General features: G+C 39.1%; 1 protein-coding gene across 1 annotated transcript in view; it reads right to left on the bottom strand.

Moving 5' to 3' along the window:
• The window catches only part of LOC100607962 (disintegrin and metalloproteinase domain-containing protein 5), a 104816-nt gene that overhangs the window by 65238 nt on the left and 21656 nt on the right, over positions 1–17922 (bottom strand). Inside the window, exons 8-11 of the mRNA XM_030818371.1 lie at positions 9899–9970; positions 9562–9728; positions 8698–8779; positions 2902–3038 (exon numbers count right to left, since the gene is read on the bottom strand). Of these exons, the coding sequence (XP_030674231.1) occupies positions 2902–3038; positions 8698–8779; positions 9562–9728; positions 9899–9970 (458 nt within the window). The remainder of the gene's footprint in view (positions 1–2901; positions 3039–8697; positions 8780–9561; positions 9729–9898; positions 9971–17922) is intronic.

Raw genomic sequence — 17922 nt, 5'->3', positions numbered from 1 at the left:
AAAAAAAAAAGCATCTGCTTGCTAAAGAGATTAATATGGATACAATAAAGCCAGATTCTATCCTGCTTAACCAGGAAGACAACAAGAGAATGACCCTGAAGGCATTTCTGAGATCTTTGAGGCTGCCTCTCCCATCATCCCATCACAGGCTCAGAGCTCTAGAAGGGCTGAATGGTTTCAGAGAACAGGCCTGAGGTGTGCTCCACAGGTTCACTGCCCAGGGCTGCCCTGGGACTCTGCATTCTGACGCAGTGCTTCTCAGCTTCCCCATCCATTACTCAAGTGTGCCCAGGTGTGGCTCAGCCACCTCTCCAGAGGGCACAAGTGGTAAGCCTTGACAATGTCCACATGATGCTAACTCTGCAAACCTGCATGAGCCACTGTGCCAGACCACGGTGACCTCCACCTAGATTTTTCAAATAATGTCATCAACAGCCTGGGAGCCCAAGCAGAGACTTGTCACAGGGATAGAGCCACTGCAGAGAGCTCCCACTAGAGCAAAACCCATCAAGGCCATAAGAGTGAGACCATCACAGAGAGCTCCCACTAGGGAAATGCCCAGTGAAGCCATGGGAGTGGGGCAGCCCCTGAGGCCCCAGAACTTTAAAGCCACCGGCTTGCACCCTCAGTCTGGGAGAGATGCAGGCATGAGACTCCAACCTGTGAAAGCTGCTGGGTGGACTAAGACCAGAAAGAAGCAAGAATCCTGATGTTTTACAGACTCAACCTCCAGCCAAGGATGCCCAGGATGTAGGACATGGAGTCAAAGGAGGTTATTCTCCAGGTTTAAGCCAGTATTGTTTTTCCCTGTTGGGTTTTGGAGTTATGTGAGACCAGTTACCCCTTCCTTCTTGCCTATTTCTCCCTTTTGGAATGGGAATGTCTATCCTGTGCCTGTTCCTCCATTGTATTTTGGAAGCACCAAAAAACAATGCAACTTGTTAATTGCACAGGCTCACAGCTGGAGAGGAATTTGCCTCAGGATAAACCATGCCTAGAGTCTTACCCTTATCTGACTTAGATTAGAATTTGAACTTCAGATTTTTGGGTTGATGCTAGAAGTTAAGACTTTGGGGGCTATTGGGGTGAAATGAATGTATTTTGAATTGTGAGAAGGATGTGAATTTTGGGGGCAGGGTGAAATGCTATAGTTTGAGTGTGTCCCCCAACATTCATGTGTCAATTTTAATACCCAATAAACGCAACAGTGTTGGGAAGTGAGACTTTCAAGAGTTGATTAGACCATGAGAACTAATCCTTGAGGATGTTTCTATCATGCGTGTCCTGAATGGACTGTCACAGTTATCATGAAAAGTGGTTTAGCTATAAAATCAAGTTCAGCTCCTCTCATATATGCACCTGTACTCCCTTGCCCTTCCTCCTGCATAGCATGAGAGAAAGAAGGCTCTCACAGATGCAGGCCTCCCCACCTTGGATTTCTCAAAATCCAGAATGGTGAGCCAAAATAAATATCTGTTCTTTATAAATTAACAGTCTTGGGTATTCTGATATAGGAGGACAAAATGAACTAGGACAACCACATGTTTTTATCCATTCATCCACTGATGGACACTTAGGTTGCTTCCATATTTTGGCTATTGTAAATAACTGCAATGAACATGGGGGTGCAGATATTTCTTCAACATACTGATTTTAATTATTATTAATATATATCCAGATGTGGGGTTGCTGAATCATATGGTATTCTACTTTTAGTATTTTTGAGGAATGTCCATATTGTTTTCCATAATGACTGTATTATTTATATCCCCACCAACAGAGTACAAGTGTTTCCTTTTCTCCCATCCTAGTCAACACATATATTTTTTCTTTTTTATAATTGCAATTCTAACATCAGTATTTCTCTAATTATTATTGATGTTGACCATTTCTTTATAAATCTATTGATCATTTGTATGTCTTCTTCGGAGAAATGTCTATTCAGGTCCTTTGCCCGTTTTTAAATTGGCTTGTATATGTTCTTGCTGTTGAGATGTTTGTGTTCTTTAAATATTTTAGGATATTATTCTTTTATCATGTGTATGGTTTGCAAATATTTTCTCCAAGTCTGTAGGTTAGACAACGCCCATAGATGGAGTAAGATCTAGTGTTCGGTAGCAGAATAAGGTGCCTACAGTTAACAGTAATTACTTGCATATTTCAAAATAACTAAAAGAGTGGAATTGGAACATCCCTAATGCAAAGAATTGACAAATGCTTGTAGTAATGGAAATCCTAATAACCCAGATTTGATCACTACACATTGTATGCATGAATCAAAATATCATACCTATATCATAAATATTCATGATGTATATATTTATGATGTACAACTATTATGTATCCACAATTAAAAATAAAACATGGATGGAACTGGAGATCATTACATTAAGTGAAATAAGTCAGGCACAGAAAGACAAACATCAGATGTTCTCACTTATTTGTGGGATCTACAAATCAAAACAATTGAATTCATGGAAATAGAGAGTAGAAGGATGGTTACCAGAGGCTGGGAAGGGTAGTAGGGGGCTATAGAGAGTGGGGATGGTTAATGGGTACAAAAAAAAAACAGAAAGAATGAATAAGACCTACTATTTGATAGCACAACTGGGTGACTACAATGAATAATAACTTATTTATACATTTTAAAATAACTTAAAGAGTGTAACTGGATTGTTTGTAACTCAAGGGATATAAATGCTTCAGGGAATAGATACCCCATTCTCCATGATGTGCTTATTTCACAGTACATGCCTGTATCAAAACATCTCATGCACTCCACAAGTATATACACCTACCATGTACCCACAAAAATTAAAAAGAAAAAAGTTTGAAAGAAAACAAGGAAGAAAGAAATTAATTAAAGAAAGAACATGTCTATTTAATAAAGAAAATTCTTACACTGCTTTTGGCGTCATTGTGCAAACATCTTCTGAACAATGGCAGGTGTCAGTTTTGTCATAAGTTAATCCCAGATTAAGGCCAAGCAACTGAACAATAATGACAGTATATGACTCCAAGGATAAACCCTCTGTATACTAAATATAAGAAAAAGAGAAAGTTAACTAATAATTATAATCAGTTCTAAAATATAACATTTACTGAATCAAAAATTAGTATATGAAAGTAATTCTTAAAATTTATTAATGCACTCACGATACCTATGTGGATGCAATTATAGCAGTTTATAAACTTTTTGATTATAGATTTATGAAACATGAATGAGTCCACATAACAGTTATATTAAGTTTCAAAACACTATTACTTAATGACAATATCAGCTATCTTAGCAAACGGCACAGTCGAAAACCCTAGTTTATGGCTTCTTTGAATTATTTTAAACAAAATGCCTTTAATAGTCTTCAATAGTCAATTCTACATTCCTTCTGTAGTAGGAAGCCTCTGAAACGGGTCCCAGTAATCCCTGTCTCCTGATATTCACGTCCTTGTGGAATCCCACTTTATTGCATATAGGCTGGACTTACTGACTTGCTTTTAACTGAATATAGCAGAAGTGATGGGTCATCATGTCCAGGATAGGTTATAAAAGGACTGGCTTCTTAAATTCTCTATCTTGCTCTTTCTTGCTCTTTCTTGCTATCTCTATCTTGCTCTTTCTCGTTCACTCTAGGGGAATCCAGCTGCAATGCCGTGAGGTGAACTAGTAGAGAAGCCCACATGAGTGATCTTGGAAACAGACTTTCTGAGGTCTGCCAACAGCCACATGACTGAGCTTGAAAACATATCCCCCATTAGTCAAACCTTAAGATAACTCCAGCCCTTGCTGACACCTTGATTTTGGCCTTTGTTGGAAATCTAGAGTTTGAACCACCCACTGAATTCCTCCTAGATTCCTAACCTACAGAACTGAATTGTTTTTATCTGCTAAGTTTTGGTGTTATCTGTCATGTCACAATAGATAAACAATGCATCCTCACAGGTATTATTGTTCTCCTGTACATCATTTCCAATGCTTATGTTTTCCTTTCAGAGTCCTGCTCAGATGACTATTCAGAAGACAATTAAATGTTGTTATATAGGAGAAAGAACACAGCTATCATCTGTTTCTAAGTAATTTCAAATTATTTTGAAGTTGCAGGTAAAATTGAAAACATTCGGAATAAGCTCTTACATGCCTTAATTACTCACATGACATTACTCTGTTTATTTAAGTACTTCCACCAAAATCAATTAATTCTTCCACCACATAGCAAAATAATAAGGGCCACTGAACATCTCCAAAATACAAAAACAACAACATCATAGAAGAAAGTTAATTGATCTTGTAATGTAAAAAGGTAATTGGTTTCTGATGAACCAGAAGTAAATAATAGTGAAGGAGTGATAAGAGTAGTTCAGAGAAGACGGCCACGATCCACGGAGATGTTTCTAAATTTTTGGTTCTCCACATTGCCCTGGGTCGCTTATTGTTCACCTATACCCACTAACAGGTAGAAAAACAGCATGGCCAACATAACAATAAACTAATGCATCAAACGTTTCAGTACACCTTCAAAAAAGAGTAATTTCACTTCCTGGCCGACTGCTTGAACCCAAGCAATCTCTCCTTCCCCATCCCAACTTTTGATCAAAAGAAATTATGAGGAAAGAACCAAGGAATAAATGGTAGGAAAGGCCACATTTTTACCTAACTCTGTAGATCCCTATTCCCTCTACTATCCGTTAGAGGAAAAAGTTAGAATCCTCTTTTTTTCCTCATATGTTAAGGAGTCTCATAAGAAAAAATGATATGACAGATGAGTGCAAGCACCATAAAAAAAAAACAACAAAATGAATTTCAAATCTACCCTTCTATACTCTGCTATAAGACTGTGGGACTAAGATTCTGCAAACTGCATTTCTCATATTTTTTTGTTACCAAATTATCTGCAGTTGGAAGAAAGAAGTGGCTTTCTTTTTCCCGTGGACTGTTGTTTCCGTCAGCACCATGGCCCAATCAGCAACGTTTTGCTCCTAAAGTGGAAGTTTATTTCAGTATTTGTAGTTTACTCCAGGATCAATAGTTTCCTGACTCCAACTTCTTCCAGTACTATCAGAACCCATGTAATTATGCCCCTTCAATGTAGCAGCAGCTCGAGGCAGCACTCCTTCCTCCAGAGACCTAAATGCCAGTTAGAAGTTCCCTCTTCTGACCTCAATTTTGGGAACCCCAATTTTCCTTAGTTCTGGAGTGGTAACTATCATTTTATTATCTGTTAACTCATTATTCCCTTTTGACTTTTTTTCAGATGTGAAATACCTGTATAACTAATTCTCTTTTCTAAATCCTTTTGAAATACCTAGTGTAGTACCTGTTTTCTTAATTTGCCCTGACTTACATAGCATTTGATAAGTGAAAGTCCTATGAGGAAAGTAAACTGAAAAACATACAAACAGAAATCAAAATGAATGAACCAGAACAGTAAAGAAACACAAATTTAAACTAATCATAATGAAAATTAAAAAGAAACTTTTTAAAAAAAGATATTGGGAGGGAAGTGACAGCAGCAAGATGGCCAACTGGAAGCCCCTACCACTTGTCCCCCCTACAAAGACAGTCGAAACAATGAATAAACAACCACACTTTGGTGAAAATAACGAAATAAGGGTGCCAAGTATATCAAAGGAGAGCAGAAGCCCTGTGTAGCACAAAACTCAGGATAGGCTGCGCGTGGTGGCTCATACCTGTAATCCTAGCACTTTGGAAGGCCAAGATGAGTGAATCACCTGAGGTCAGGAGTTTGAAACCAACCTGGCCAACATGGTGAAACCATGTCCCTACTAAAAATATAAACATTAGCCAGGCATGGTGGTGCATGCCAGTAATCCCAGATACTCAGGAGGCTGAGGCAGGAGGATTGCTTGAACCTGGGAGGCAGAGGTTGCAATGAGCTGAGATTGTGCCACTGCACTCCAGCTTGGGTGACAGAGCAAGACTCCATCTCAAACAAGCAAACAAAAAACACATAGAAACCCAGGATAGCCACACAGAGAACAGAAGAAAACATTTTGCCTCCACGACCGTGTCTCCCAGCTCAGATTAGTCTGGAAACAGGAGGGACTTCTCCCTGGGGAAAAAGGTAAGCAAAAAGACCCCAGCAGCCCCCATCACCATCTTGGACACCTAAAGTCCTCACCACTGGAGATTCCTACAGTCCTCATAGGTGCTGAACCCACCTGAAGGAGCTATGCTTCCCCATGAGAAGGACACGACACTGTGCCCTGTCCCCATGGCCTGAGCAACTACTCCACTCGACTTGCTTGGAACCAGAACCACTGCTGGAGTGTGTCCTGTTCTGGAGGTGTCCCATTCTATCCCTGATGCTTTGCCACTACTGAAACATCCCTGCCTGGTGGCCTGCCATCCCTGAGCCAAGCTGCTGCTACACCCTCCCCTGCAGGGCCAAGCTACTATGGAGCTCCTCGGTCTACCCATCCTAGTTCCTACTGTGCCCTGCCTCTCCCCTCAGGGCCTGAGCTGAAGTGTCAGTCTGCCTCCCAGGGAAATGGTGACTTGGCTGCCCAGAGCAGTCCTGGCCCCACTGCCTGAGCTGAGGAGCCCAGTGCCAGCTGACACCACCACATCAACAAAGGAGGCCAGGCACTTTCATGTACCAACTGAATATATACCACCCTACTCCCAGAGGTCACTGACGAGCCCTTGCCACTTGTTGCCACTGCTGCTTCCATCCCTGCTGCTCCAAGTCCAGGGAGAGAGCACAGATCATGCGCACTATCTGTGAGCATTATTCCAGGGATGCAAGGATGGTTCAACATAAACAAATCAGTAAACATGACTCAACATATAAACAGAACTAAAAACAAAAACCATATGATCATATCAATAGAGGCAGAGCAGGCATTTGACAAAATCCAGCATCCCTTTATGATAAAATCTCCTCAACAAATGAGGCATAAATGGAACATACTTCTAAATAATAAGAGTCATATATATGACAAACCCACAGCCAACATCATACTGAATGGAGAAAACTTGAAAGCATTCCCCCTAAGAATGGAAAAAGGAAAGGATACCCACTCTCACTACTCCTATTTGACATAGTACTGGAAGTCCTAGCCAGAGCAATCAGGCAAGAGAGAAACAAATGGCATCCAAATTGAAAAAGAGGAAGTCAAATTATCTCTGTTCACTGATGACTTGATCATTTACCTAGAAAACCCTAACAACTCCTCCAGAAGACTCCTAGACTTGATAAGCTATTTCAGTAACATTTCAGGATACAAAATATATGAACAAAAATGAGTAGCATTTTTATATACCAATAATGTTTAAGCTGAGAGCCAAACAATCTCATTTATAGTAGGCACACAAACACATACACATAAACACACACACACACAGAATACTTAGGAATACATCTAACCAAGGAGGTGAAAGATCTGTACAAGAACTCCAAAACACTAGGAAAAGAATTGTAGATGCCACAAACAAATGGAAAAATATCCCATACTCATAGATTGGAAGAATCAATATTATTAAAATGTCCATATTACCCAAAGCAATCTACAGATTCAATGCAATCCCTATCCAATTATCAACATCAGTTTTTACAGAGTTAGGAAAAAAAATCCTAAAGTTCATATGGAAACAAAAAGAGCACAAATAGCCATAGCAATTCTAAGCAAAAAGAACAAATCTAGAGGCATCACATTGCCTGAATTCAAATTATACTATGAGGCTATAGTAACTAAAACAGCATGGTACTATTACAAAAATAGACACATAGATCAATAGAAGAAAATAGAGAACCCAGTTGTACCTATTGAGTACAATGTTCACTATTTGGTAATGGGCACACTGGAAGCCCAAACCCTACCAGTATGTAATACATCCATGTAACAAACAAGCACATGTATACCTTGAATCTAAAATAAAATGTAAAATATTAGTTTGAAAAATTTTCTAAGAGGATAGAACTTCCAATAAATGTTATTATGACAAAATACTACTACTAATAATAAGAATAGGGAGCAGAGTAGTCTTTTGGAGATGACAAATATGCTTGTGGCATTTATTGTGGTGATGGTTTCACAAGTGTAATATTTATCTCCATGCTCAGCAAGTTGTGTACATTAAATAAGTACAGGTTTTGTATGTTGATTATACCTCAATTATGTGATTTTGAGATCTAATTAATTAAGTTTTAAAAAATCATAAAGTAGATATTCTAGAATTTAAAAATTCAGCCATCTGAATTGGTTGGCTTAATAGCAGATTTGAAACTGTTGCAGAATAGATAATTCTATTTAAGGTCAGATCAATAGAAATTATCTCAAGTGAAGCACAGAGAACAAAAAGGGGGAAAAAATGAACACAGAGTGACCTGCAAGATGATAGTAAGTAATTTCACAAAAATATAATCACATCCTAGGAGAAAAGGAATTGGAGGATCTAATATTACTCCTTAACCAGGAGTAAATGTGCTTGATCTTTATGAAAATGCATCATGCGCTCACTGGCTTCCTTCTCACCCCATTCCTGACATACCCCTTGATTATGCTCCAAATTAGTAATATAAAAGCTATAAAATTATAAGGAAACTAAGTAATATATTTACGCATGTTTTAAAATATTTAGGAAACCTGTGTGACAGAGCAAGACTCCTTCTCAAAAAAAACATATTTAGGAAAATTTGAAACATGAAAGTATTGAGAGCAAACCAGATAATTACCTACCAGAGCAACTGCAGCAGCAAAATCCTTATTACATACTTGCCCAGGAAATGTGGCTCCTATTAAGGTGGGAAGTTTCCTGTAGCTGAAAAATAACTTTTTCCATAAGTGAATTTAAAAGTGGTATTATTGATAAGTTTCATAGCAGCAAACATTATCAAACAATTACTATCTCCCAAACACCATTCTACTTTGAATTATACCATAAATACATTTCTCTCAAAGTTTCAATGTTAAGAATATTTCAGTATACACTTTTCACTTTTGAATTTGATAAATATCCAGAAATATGATTGGGATAAGGCCTAACAATTTATGTAAATACTATTGCACTAATGATTATAGTTTTTATTCTGGTTTCCTCTATATTTACAGCCCTGAAAATTCAAATTTCTATAACTTCCTTATTCATTTATTATTTATTTTTGACCAGATTTTTCTGCACATTAAATTCTAGATAGGAGGAAAATTTAACCCTTCATTATATTAGAAAATAAAAACATAAGAATTAACTAGAAGTAAGCCAGGAATGTAGAAATATCATAACCTGGGGTAAAGGTTCATAAACCAAAGGAAATCAAATAAATTGTAGCACTCACAATTAAACTTTTAGTTATTTCAGTACCTTTTGTGGAATTTTACTTTTATTAATAACTTTATGTTGTTTGATAAAACATTTTAAGTTTTGCCTCAAGTTAGCTCCTTGAGGACAAGGACTCCTGCTCGCATTTTTCACATTCCATAGTATCTATATTAAATGTGTAGAACACAATATATATAAAATAAATGCTTATTTTTCATAATGAACATATTAAATCATTTTGAGTTATTCCTTTAATGTTATAAAATGCAGAATACTACACTTACAAAAGTAAGCATGCAATTTGATGTGGTTTCAAGTTAAGATGGTCCTTTTTCCATTCAAAAAATTGTAACAATACATCTTCAGCATGCCCTGTAGTAGAAATTTTGTTTTTATTTGACCAGATTTCAATTGAAGATATCATAACAGTCAATTGTAACTGGGTAAGCATCTAAAAGAAGAATATAAATTAAAAGTTTTAAATAAACGAACATTATGTTACATTTTCTAAAAACACATTTGATACAGTACTTTGGTTATGGAAACTCTTCAACAGCACAGCAAACTACTGTACACATCATTTTTATAAAATATATTTTAAAATAGTTTTTAAAAACTTACAGTGTTAACAAGGCCAATTATCTGAATAACCTTCTGCGTTACAGCGTTTATATCAGAGCCCATGTAATCAAACTGAAAAAGATAAATGATTTTTAAAAACTAGTGGATGTAATTAATATATCACATCTCTTTCATTTTACAATATGCTATATTCTAAAGTAGCCATAGGAATCCACTCCAATTGAAATCCAGGAAATCAGTAATAATATGCAAATAATGATTTAATAAAAATATATAATAACATGATTTTAGGCAATGTTTAATGCACTCAATTTGTAGTACTATTTCTTTTTTATGAAAATTGAACACTGAATTTCTAAAATGGATATTTCAAGCAGTTCTCATTTCTATAATTATAAATGTAATCCTACACTGAAAAACAGTATGTGGAGAAGGTGGGAAAATCTTCAATGAGAGGATTACCATTAAAATGATACTGTATACTGTATTAGAAACATCCTTTTTCACAACGTATTATAATACATGTTCTAATTTCTTCTTTTTCAGTAAGCTCTTCCTATGTCTAATTGCTTAAAAATGCCAAGACAGTATTAAATAGCAAGGATGATATTGGGAGTTGAATAATGAGAACACATGGACACACAGAGGGAACATCACACATTGGGGCCTGTCGGGGGGTTGAGGGCAAGGGGAGACAGAGCATTAGGACAAATACCTAATGTATGCGGGGCTTAAAACCTAGATGATGGGTTGATAGGTGCACCAAAACACCATGGCACATGTATACCTATGTAACAAACCTGCACATTCTGCACATGTATCCCAGAACTTAAAGTAAAATAAAAAATTTTTAAAAAGAGGAAAAATTTCTAATAAACAGTCTAACAACGCATTTTAAAGAACTACAAAAACAAGAACAAACCAAACCTAAAATTAGTAGAAGAAATAATAAAGATCAGAGCAGAAATAAATGAAATTAAAAGAACAAAAGATCAATGAAACAAAAAGTTGATTCTTTGAAAAGTTAAACAAAATTGAGAAACCTTTAGCTAAACTAAGAAAAAAAGAGAGAAGATCCAAAAAAATAAAATTAGAAATGGAAAAGGAGACATTACAACTGATACTGCAGAAATTCACAGGATCATTAGTGTCTACTATGAACAACTATATACCTATACATTGGAAAATCTAGAAGAAATGGACAAATTCATAGATACATAAAACCTACCGGCCGGGCGCGGTGGCTCACGCTTGTAATCCCAGCACTTTGGGAGGCCGAGGCAGGCAGATCACGAGGTCAGGAGATGGAGACCACGGTGAAACCCCGTCTCTACTAAAAATACAAAAAATTAGCCGGGCGTGGTGGCGGGCGCCTGTAGTCCCAGCTACTCGGAGAGGCTGAGGCAGGAGAATGGCGTGAACCTGGGAGGCAGAGCTTGCAGTGAGCCGAGATTGCGCCACTGCACTCCAGCCTGGGCGACAGAGGGAGACTCCATCTCAAAAAAAAAAAAAAAAAAAACCTACCAAGATTGATCCAAGAAGAAATCCAAAAGCTGAACAGATCCATAATAAGTAATGAGATCAGAGACATAATAAAAAATCTTTCAGTGAAGAAAATACTGGGAACTGATGGCTTCACTGTTGAATTTTGCCAAACATAGAAAGAACTAATACCAATCCTACTCAAACTATTCCAAAAAATAGAGGAGGAGAGAATACTTCCAAACTCATTCTACAAAGCCAGTATTACCCTGGTACCAAAACCAGACAAAGGCACATCAAAAAAAAGAAAAAAGAAAACTATAGGCCAATATCTCTGATGGATATTGACGTACAATTCCTCAACAAAATACTGGCAAACCAAATTCAACAATGCATTAGAAAGATCATTCATTATGACCAAGTGGGATTTATCCCTGGGTTGCAAGGATGGTTCCACACATCCAAATCAATCCATGTCATTCATCATATCAACAGAATGAAGGATAGAAAAACATATGATCATTTAAACTGAAGCTAAAAAAGCATTTGATAAAATTCAACAAATTTAATAAATGATGCTGGGAAAATTGGATATCCATATGCAAAAGAATGAAATTAGACCTTTATCTCTCACCATATGCAAAAATCAAGTCAAAATGGATTAAAGCCTTAAATCTAAGACCTCAAACTATGAAACTACCACAAGGAAACATCAGGAAACTCTCCAGGACATTGGTCTGGGCAATGGTTTCTTGAGCAATACCCCTCAAGCACAGGCAACCAAAGCAAACATGGACAAATGGGATCACATCAAGTTAAAAAGCTTTTGCAGGCCCGGTGCAGTGGCTCACGCCTGTAATCCCAGCACTTTGGGAGGCCGAGGCAGGTGCATCACGAGGTCAGGAGATCGAGACCATCCTGGCTAACACAGTGAAACCCTGTCTCTACTAAAAATACAAAAAAAAATTGGCCAAGCGTGGTGGCAGGCGCCTGTAGTCCCAGCTACTTGGGAGGCTGAGGCAGGAGAATGGCGTGAACCTGGGAGGCAGAGCTTGCAGTGAGACGAGATTGTGCCACTGCACTCCAGCCTGGGCAATGGAGCAAGACTCTGCCTCAAAGAAAAAAAAATTTCTGCACATTGAAAGATACAATCAACAAAGTGAAGAGACAACCCATTGAATGGGAGAAAATATTTGCAAACCTCCCATCTGACAAGGGATTAATAACCAGAATATATAAGAGGCTCATCACATGACAAATGCTGAAGAGGATGCAGAGAAAAGGAAACCCTTGTACACTGCTAGTGGGGATGTACTAGTGGGGATGTACCACTGAGGAGAATAGTTTGCACTTTCCTCAAAAACACTCCAAATTGGCTACCATACGATCCAGCAATCTCACTGCTGGGTATATATCCAAAAGCAAGGAAATCAGTGCATCCCTATGTTTCTTGCAGCACTGTTTGCAATAACTAAGATTTAGAAGGGTCCATCAAGAGATAAATGCATAAGAAAATGTGGTGCATATACACAATGGAGTACTACTCAGCCATAAAAAAAGTATGAGATCCAGTCATTTGCAACAACATGGATGGAACTGGAGATTATTGTGTTAAGTTAAATAAGCCAAGAACAGAAAGACAAACGTCGCATGTTCTCACTTATTTGTAGGATTGAAAAATCAAGACAATTGAACTAATGGTCACAGAGAGTAGAAGGATGGTTACCAGAGGCTGGGAAGGGTAGTGGGGGTTTTGAGGGCAGGATGAACATTCTGTTTCTTTGGCTAGTGGAACAGCAGCAAAGGTGACACATGCAAAGATGTTAAAGTGTTTGAGCACTGGATTTCTCTCTCTTGACACCGTGGGATCCCTGCAACACTTGTTATGTGAAGAAGCCTGGCCTACCCTCCTAGGAGACACAAAACACAAAGCCCAGTGACCCTATCTAATATTTAGGCAACTTCCAGAATCAAAGACACCTTTTTGACTAGAAGCTGATTTCAGAAGCATTAATGAGCCCAGCTGAGACAAGCAGAACTTCCCAGCCAAGCCACATACAGACCAAAAGTAATACCTAGCAAAATTATTAGCTAAATAAATGGCTTTTGCATTAAGCCACTTTTTTGTGGTGGTTCTTTACAGAGTATTAGAGTATTTAAAATTGGTGCTTGTAAGTAAGGTGCTATAATAACAAGCACCACTAATATGTGTGACTACTCTCAGTCTAAGAAAGCAACCCAGGGTTCCAGATGCATCAGAGGAGTTCTTCTCTAGCAAAGGCTAGAGAAATGGTAAGCCGCTTGTTATCAGAAACTAAGAGAGCAATGAGGAAACAACTAGCATCCTGAAAAAAGTAGTGACCTATTAAATGTAGTAACAAAACAATTGGAAAACTCAAAAAAGTTTTGCCAATTAAATAATCAGGATTTATTTTTCATGATAAAGTTTTGTGTTGGGAGAGGTATACACTAATCTAGGAATTATAAACTGATACTTTTTAAGGACATGATGATATATATTTGATGCTTTTGAAAAGTTAAACTTTCAAGAATGTACTTCCCCCAAAAAAAATCACAAATGCCAAAAGAAATATATGCAACAAGGATATATATGGCAGAATTACTTTTAATAATAAAAAGTAATAATGACATAAAGATCTATGATTATCAATAAGTGGTGGAGTTAATGTGAATTTTGATTCTCTCCTAAAAATATTTTTTCAAATTTTTCTGGATGTTCTACAGTGAATATATATTGCTTTCATTATTTAAATGATGATGTATCCTTCATAAGAAAGATATTGGAAGCTGGGTGCGGTGGCTCACGCCTATAATCCCAGCACTTTGGGAGGCCAAGGCAGGCAGATCACGAGGTCAGGAGATGGAGACCATCCTGGCTAACGCAGTGAAACCCCATCTCTACTAAAAATACAAAAAATTAGTCGGGTGTGGTGGCGGGTGCCTGTAGTCGCAGCTACTTGGGAGGCTGAGGCAGGAGAATGGCGTGAACCCGGGAGGCAGAGCTTGCAGTGAGCCGAGGTTGCACCACAGCACTCTAGCCTGGGCAACAGAGCAAGACTCCGTCTCAAAAAAAAAAGATATTAGAGTGCTTTCACAGTGCCATATCAACTAGGGGCAGGTGTGGGAGGGGTCTTCCCCAGTGATTTATTTCATCACTGATATTACTAAGAATTGTCAGTACAGGATAATAATCAAAAGAAAACCAGCTTTTAGTGGGGCTTTTTATTGTTTTTAGGCCATTGCCTGCTCAGTCCCGACAGCATTCCCCCTTCTTGAAACTTGACTATAGCTGCTGACACTCCTGGAAGGAACGAAAGTAGAGGCAACAGCTCAACTTAAGCATGGAGTATGTAAAAATTGCTTGTGGCCAGGCACGGTGGCTCACACCTGTAATTCCAGCACTTTGGGAGGCCCAGGCAGGTGGATCACCTGAGGCCAGGAGTCAAGACCAGCCTGGCCAACATGGTGAGACACTGTCTCTACTAAAAGTACAAAAATTAGCCGGGTGTGGTGGTGCACACCTGTAATCCAGATATTTGAATCCCAGATATTTGGGAGGCTGAGGCAGGAGAATCATTTGAACCCAAGAAGCGGAGGCTGCAGTGAGCCGAGATCACACCACTGCACTCCAGCCTGGGCAACAGAGCAAGACTCTATCTCAAAAAAAAAAAGAAAAATCATTTGAAACTGATACTTGATATGATTTCTACAATAAAATACAGAATCACTTCATGACTACAGACACTGACACGTTTTTTTTCCAGCTAACCCAGGTGATCCTACGCTAGGTGTAGCATGGCATCATTTTCACTTTGAAGGCATTTCTTTTATGCACGTGTGTGAGATACCCATGAGAGCCTTGTTTCTCATTATTATATGGGAACATCACAAGCGGGAGTGTTGTTGGCTGACTGAGAGGTACAACTCCATGCTTCTCTCCCAGAGAAGCGGTGAATGAAATACCATATAATATGAATGGAGATCAAGTTGGCCGACGCTTAAGGAAAATAGAAAAGCACCTACGTGAATATTGGGGCAGGTTCCCCGATACCCTTAGGCACCTAATCAATTCATTATGAAGCACTGGATTTTTAAAAAATGTTTTTGAGAGGGAGTTTTGCTTCGTCACCCAGGCTGGAGTGCAGTGGCACAATCTCGGCTCACTGCAACCTCCGCCTCCTGGGTTCAAGTGATTCTCCTGCCTCAGCCTCCCGAGTCGCTGGGATTACAGGTGTCACCACCAGGCCCAGATAATTTTTTATTTTATTTTTAGTAGATACCGGGTTTCACCATGTTGGCCAGGCTGGTCTCAAACTCCTGGCATCAAGCAATCTGCCCGCCTCAGCCTCCCAAAGTGCTGATTACAGGCATGAGCCACTGCGCCCAGCCCTAAAGCACTGGATTTTGAAATAAAAATAATTTATGAAATTTGAGTAAAGCATACAAATTAGAAATTCATGTCTCTCCAGGGTCACCCTAGACCACAGATCCTACTGAGGAACCGGCCTGATTTCATCAACACAGAGAAGGCCTTAATTTTTACCCTGAGCCGGCAGAATTACTGCAATGCGTGAGTGGCTCGGAAGCTTCTGGTGTTTAGGAAAAGAAAGTAGACTTGAAAGAAATAGCAAACGTGGATGACTCTGCAGCTTAAGGCAAAAGGAATAGATGATTAGATGACATTTTATTCACTTTAAACATCCACTTTGTAAAGGGTCCTTTTAAAGGTCGTATTTAGGGTTTGGGCTGTACTTGGAAGATAGAGGAAGGGAGGCTTCACTTGGACAGCAGTGTGGGGTACAAAGCATCTGACGTGTAGGCTTGTAGCTTTGGAAAAAACAATATGTTGGGGTATATGTAGCTCTTTACTCTGGATGTTTATTCCAGTGGGCTTGGCATTTAGTTATCTTTTAAGGAAGGCGTAAGTAGAGGTAACATTTGTAATGCAAAATTACCCAAAATTCTACCAAAAGCAATCCATAGCAATTGGCATTGTTTTTAGCTCATGAGAGCTTAAAAATATCTCCCCATATTTATCATGGCAGCCGGTCAAGTGTGAGAGCAGAACGTAAATCTCATTCAGAAATCCGGCCCGCATTTTTACTCCCCTTACAAATTCTTTAGAATCACAGAAAACAGTTGCCCTATATCAGCTGCCCACCCTAAATGCAGGTGATATTTACCTGTTATATCAGTTTAACGTACAGCCCATCTCATATTCATTAAGTTGATTTGAAAAATGATCAGAAGAATCAGGACTGGGTCCTCCAAGAATATAAATGCCTCTGAGGCAGCCGGGCGCGGTGGCTCACGCTTGTAATCCCAGCACTTTGGGAGGCCGAGGCGGGCGGATCACGAGGTCAGGAGGTCGAGACCACAGTGAAACCCCGTCTCTACTAAAAATACAAAAAATTAGCCGGGCGTGGTGGCGGGCGCCTGTAGTCCCAGCTACTCGGAGAGGCTGAGGCAGGAGAATGGCGTGAACCCGGGAGGCGGAGCTTGCAGTGAGCCGAGATTGCGCCACTGCACTCCAGCCCGGGCGACAGAGCGAGACTCCGTCTCAAAAATAAATAAATAAATAAATAAATAAATAAATAAATAAACGCCTCTGAGGCTATATCCATTTAAGGAAAACCAGGTCTCTTACCTTTGCTCTGGCTTCACCCCAGCATTTTCTTCTACAGCAGAAACAATGCATTTAGTCATCTCGGAATACTGGCTTAATGCATTAATAATTGCAGGTGCTTTTCCTAGAATTTTGGCTCTGCAAGTGTTATATGGTGAGTGTGTTAAAGGCAGCAAGCAAGGGTCATGTAAAGTGAATATTTTATGCGGCCAGGATACATGGCAGTGTGAGCAGAAGCACCCAAGATAATCAAAATAGCTGAGGAATATGATCCACATAGACTTTCAAAGGCATATGCAGTGAAGTGGTGGAACCGTGGGCTGGGAGGAGGGGAGGGGAGAGTGGAAAAGCATTAAAACTATAGGAAATCAGAGAAAATGCCGTCCTTCTGTTCCTTAGCTTCTAGAATTAGGGAGTTGTTATATAATCCAAGCCAGCAGCTAAAGACTATCTGGCTAATAGTTAACTTAATTATTCTGGAATGTGCTTTTTTTCTATAAATCAGCCTAAGTCAAAAGAAAGAGGAACTCTTATCACTGAATCAAATGGCAGGAGGGGCCAGCTGGGAGGACTCAGTCCGCCTGGATCCTATACCTATTACTCGGCAGGTTAAATGAATTGGTCCCATTACCAAGCTGATAGTTATATAGGAGTTAAGAAGAAATTACTTGGGCAGATAGTGAGGGTACCGGAGTCCTCAGTAAGGTTTTCCTTTTAATGAAAAGCAACTCCAAAATCATTTTCTTTTCTAACAAACATCAGCCTGTAAAATCAAGCTGCAGACACAGACAAGCAAGCTAGAAGCTTGCACAGGTGAATGCCGGCAGTTGTGCCGATAGGAACAGGCTACCTGGGAATAGGCATGTTCAAAATGGCAGCTCCATCTTCCCTTCTCTTTACCAGCCACACGTACAGTAAGGAGCAGACAAGATGG

This window comes from Nomascus leucogenys, chromosome 8 (assembly GCF_006542625.1).
Source record: "Nomascus leucogenys isolate Asia chromosome 8, Asia_NLE_v1, whole genome shotgun sequence".
NCBI lineage: Eukaryota > Metazoa > Chordata > Mammalia > Primates > Hylobatidae > Nomascus > Nomascus leucogenys.
This window is presented reverse-complemented; position numbering and strand designations above follow the sequence as displayed.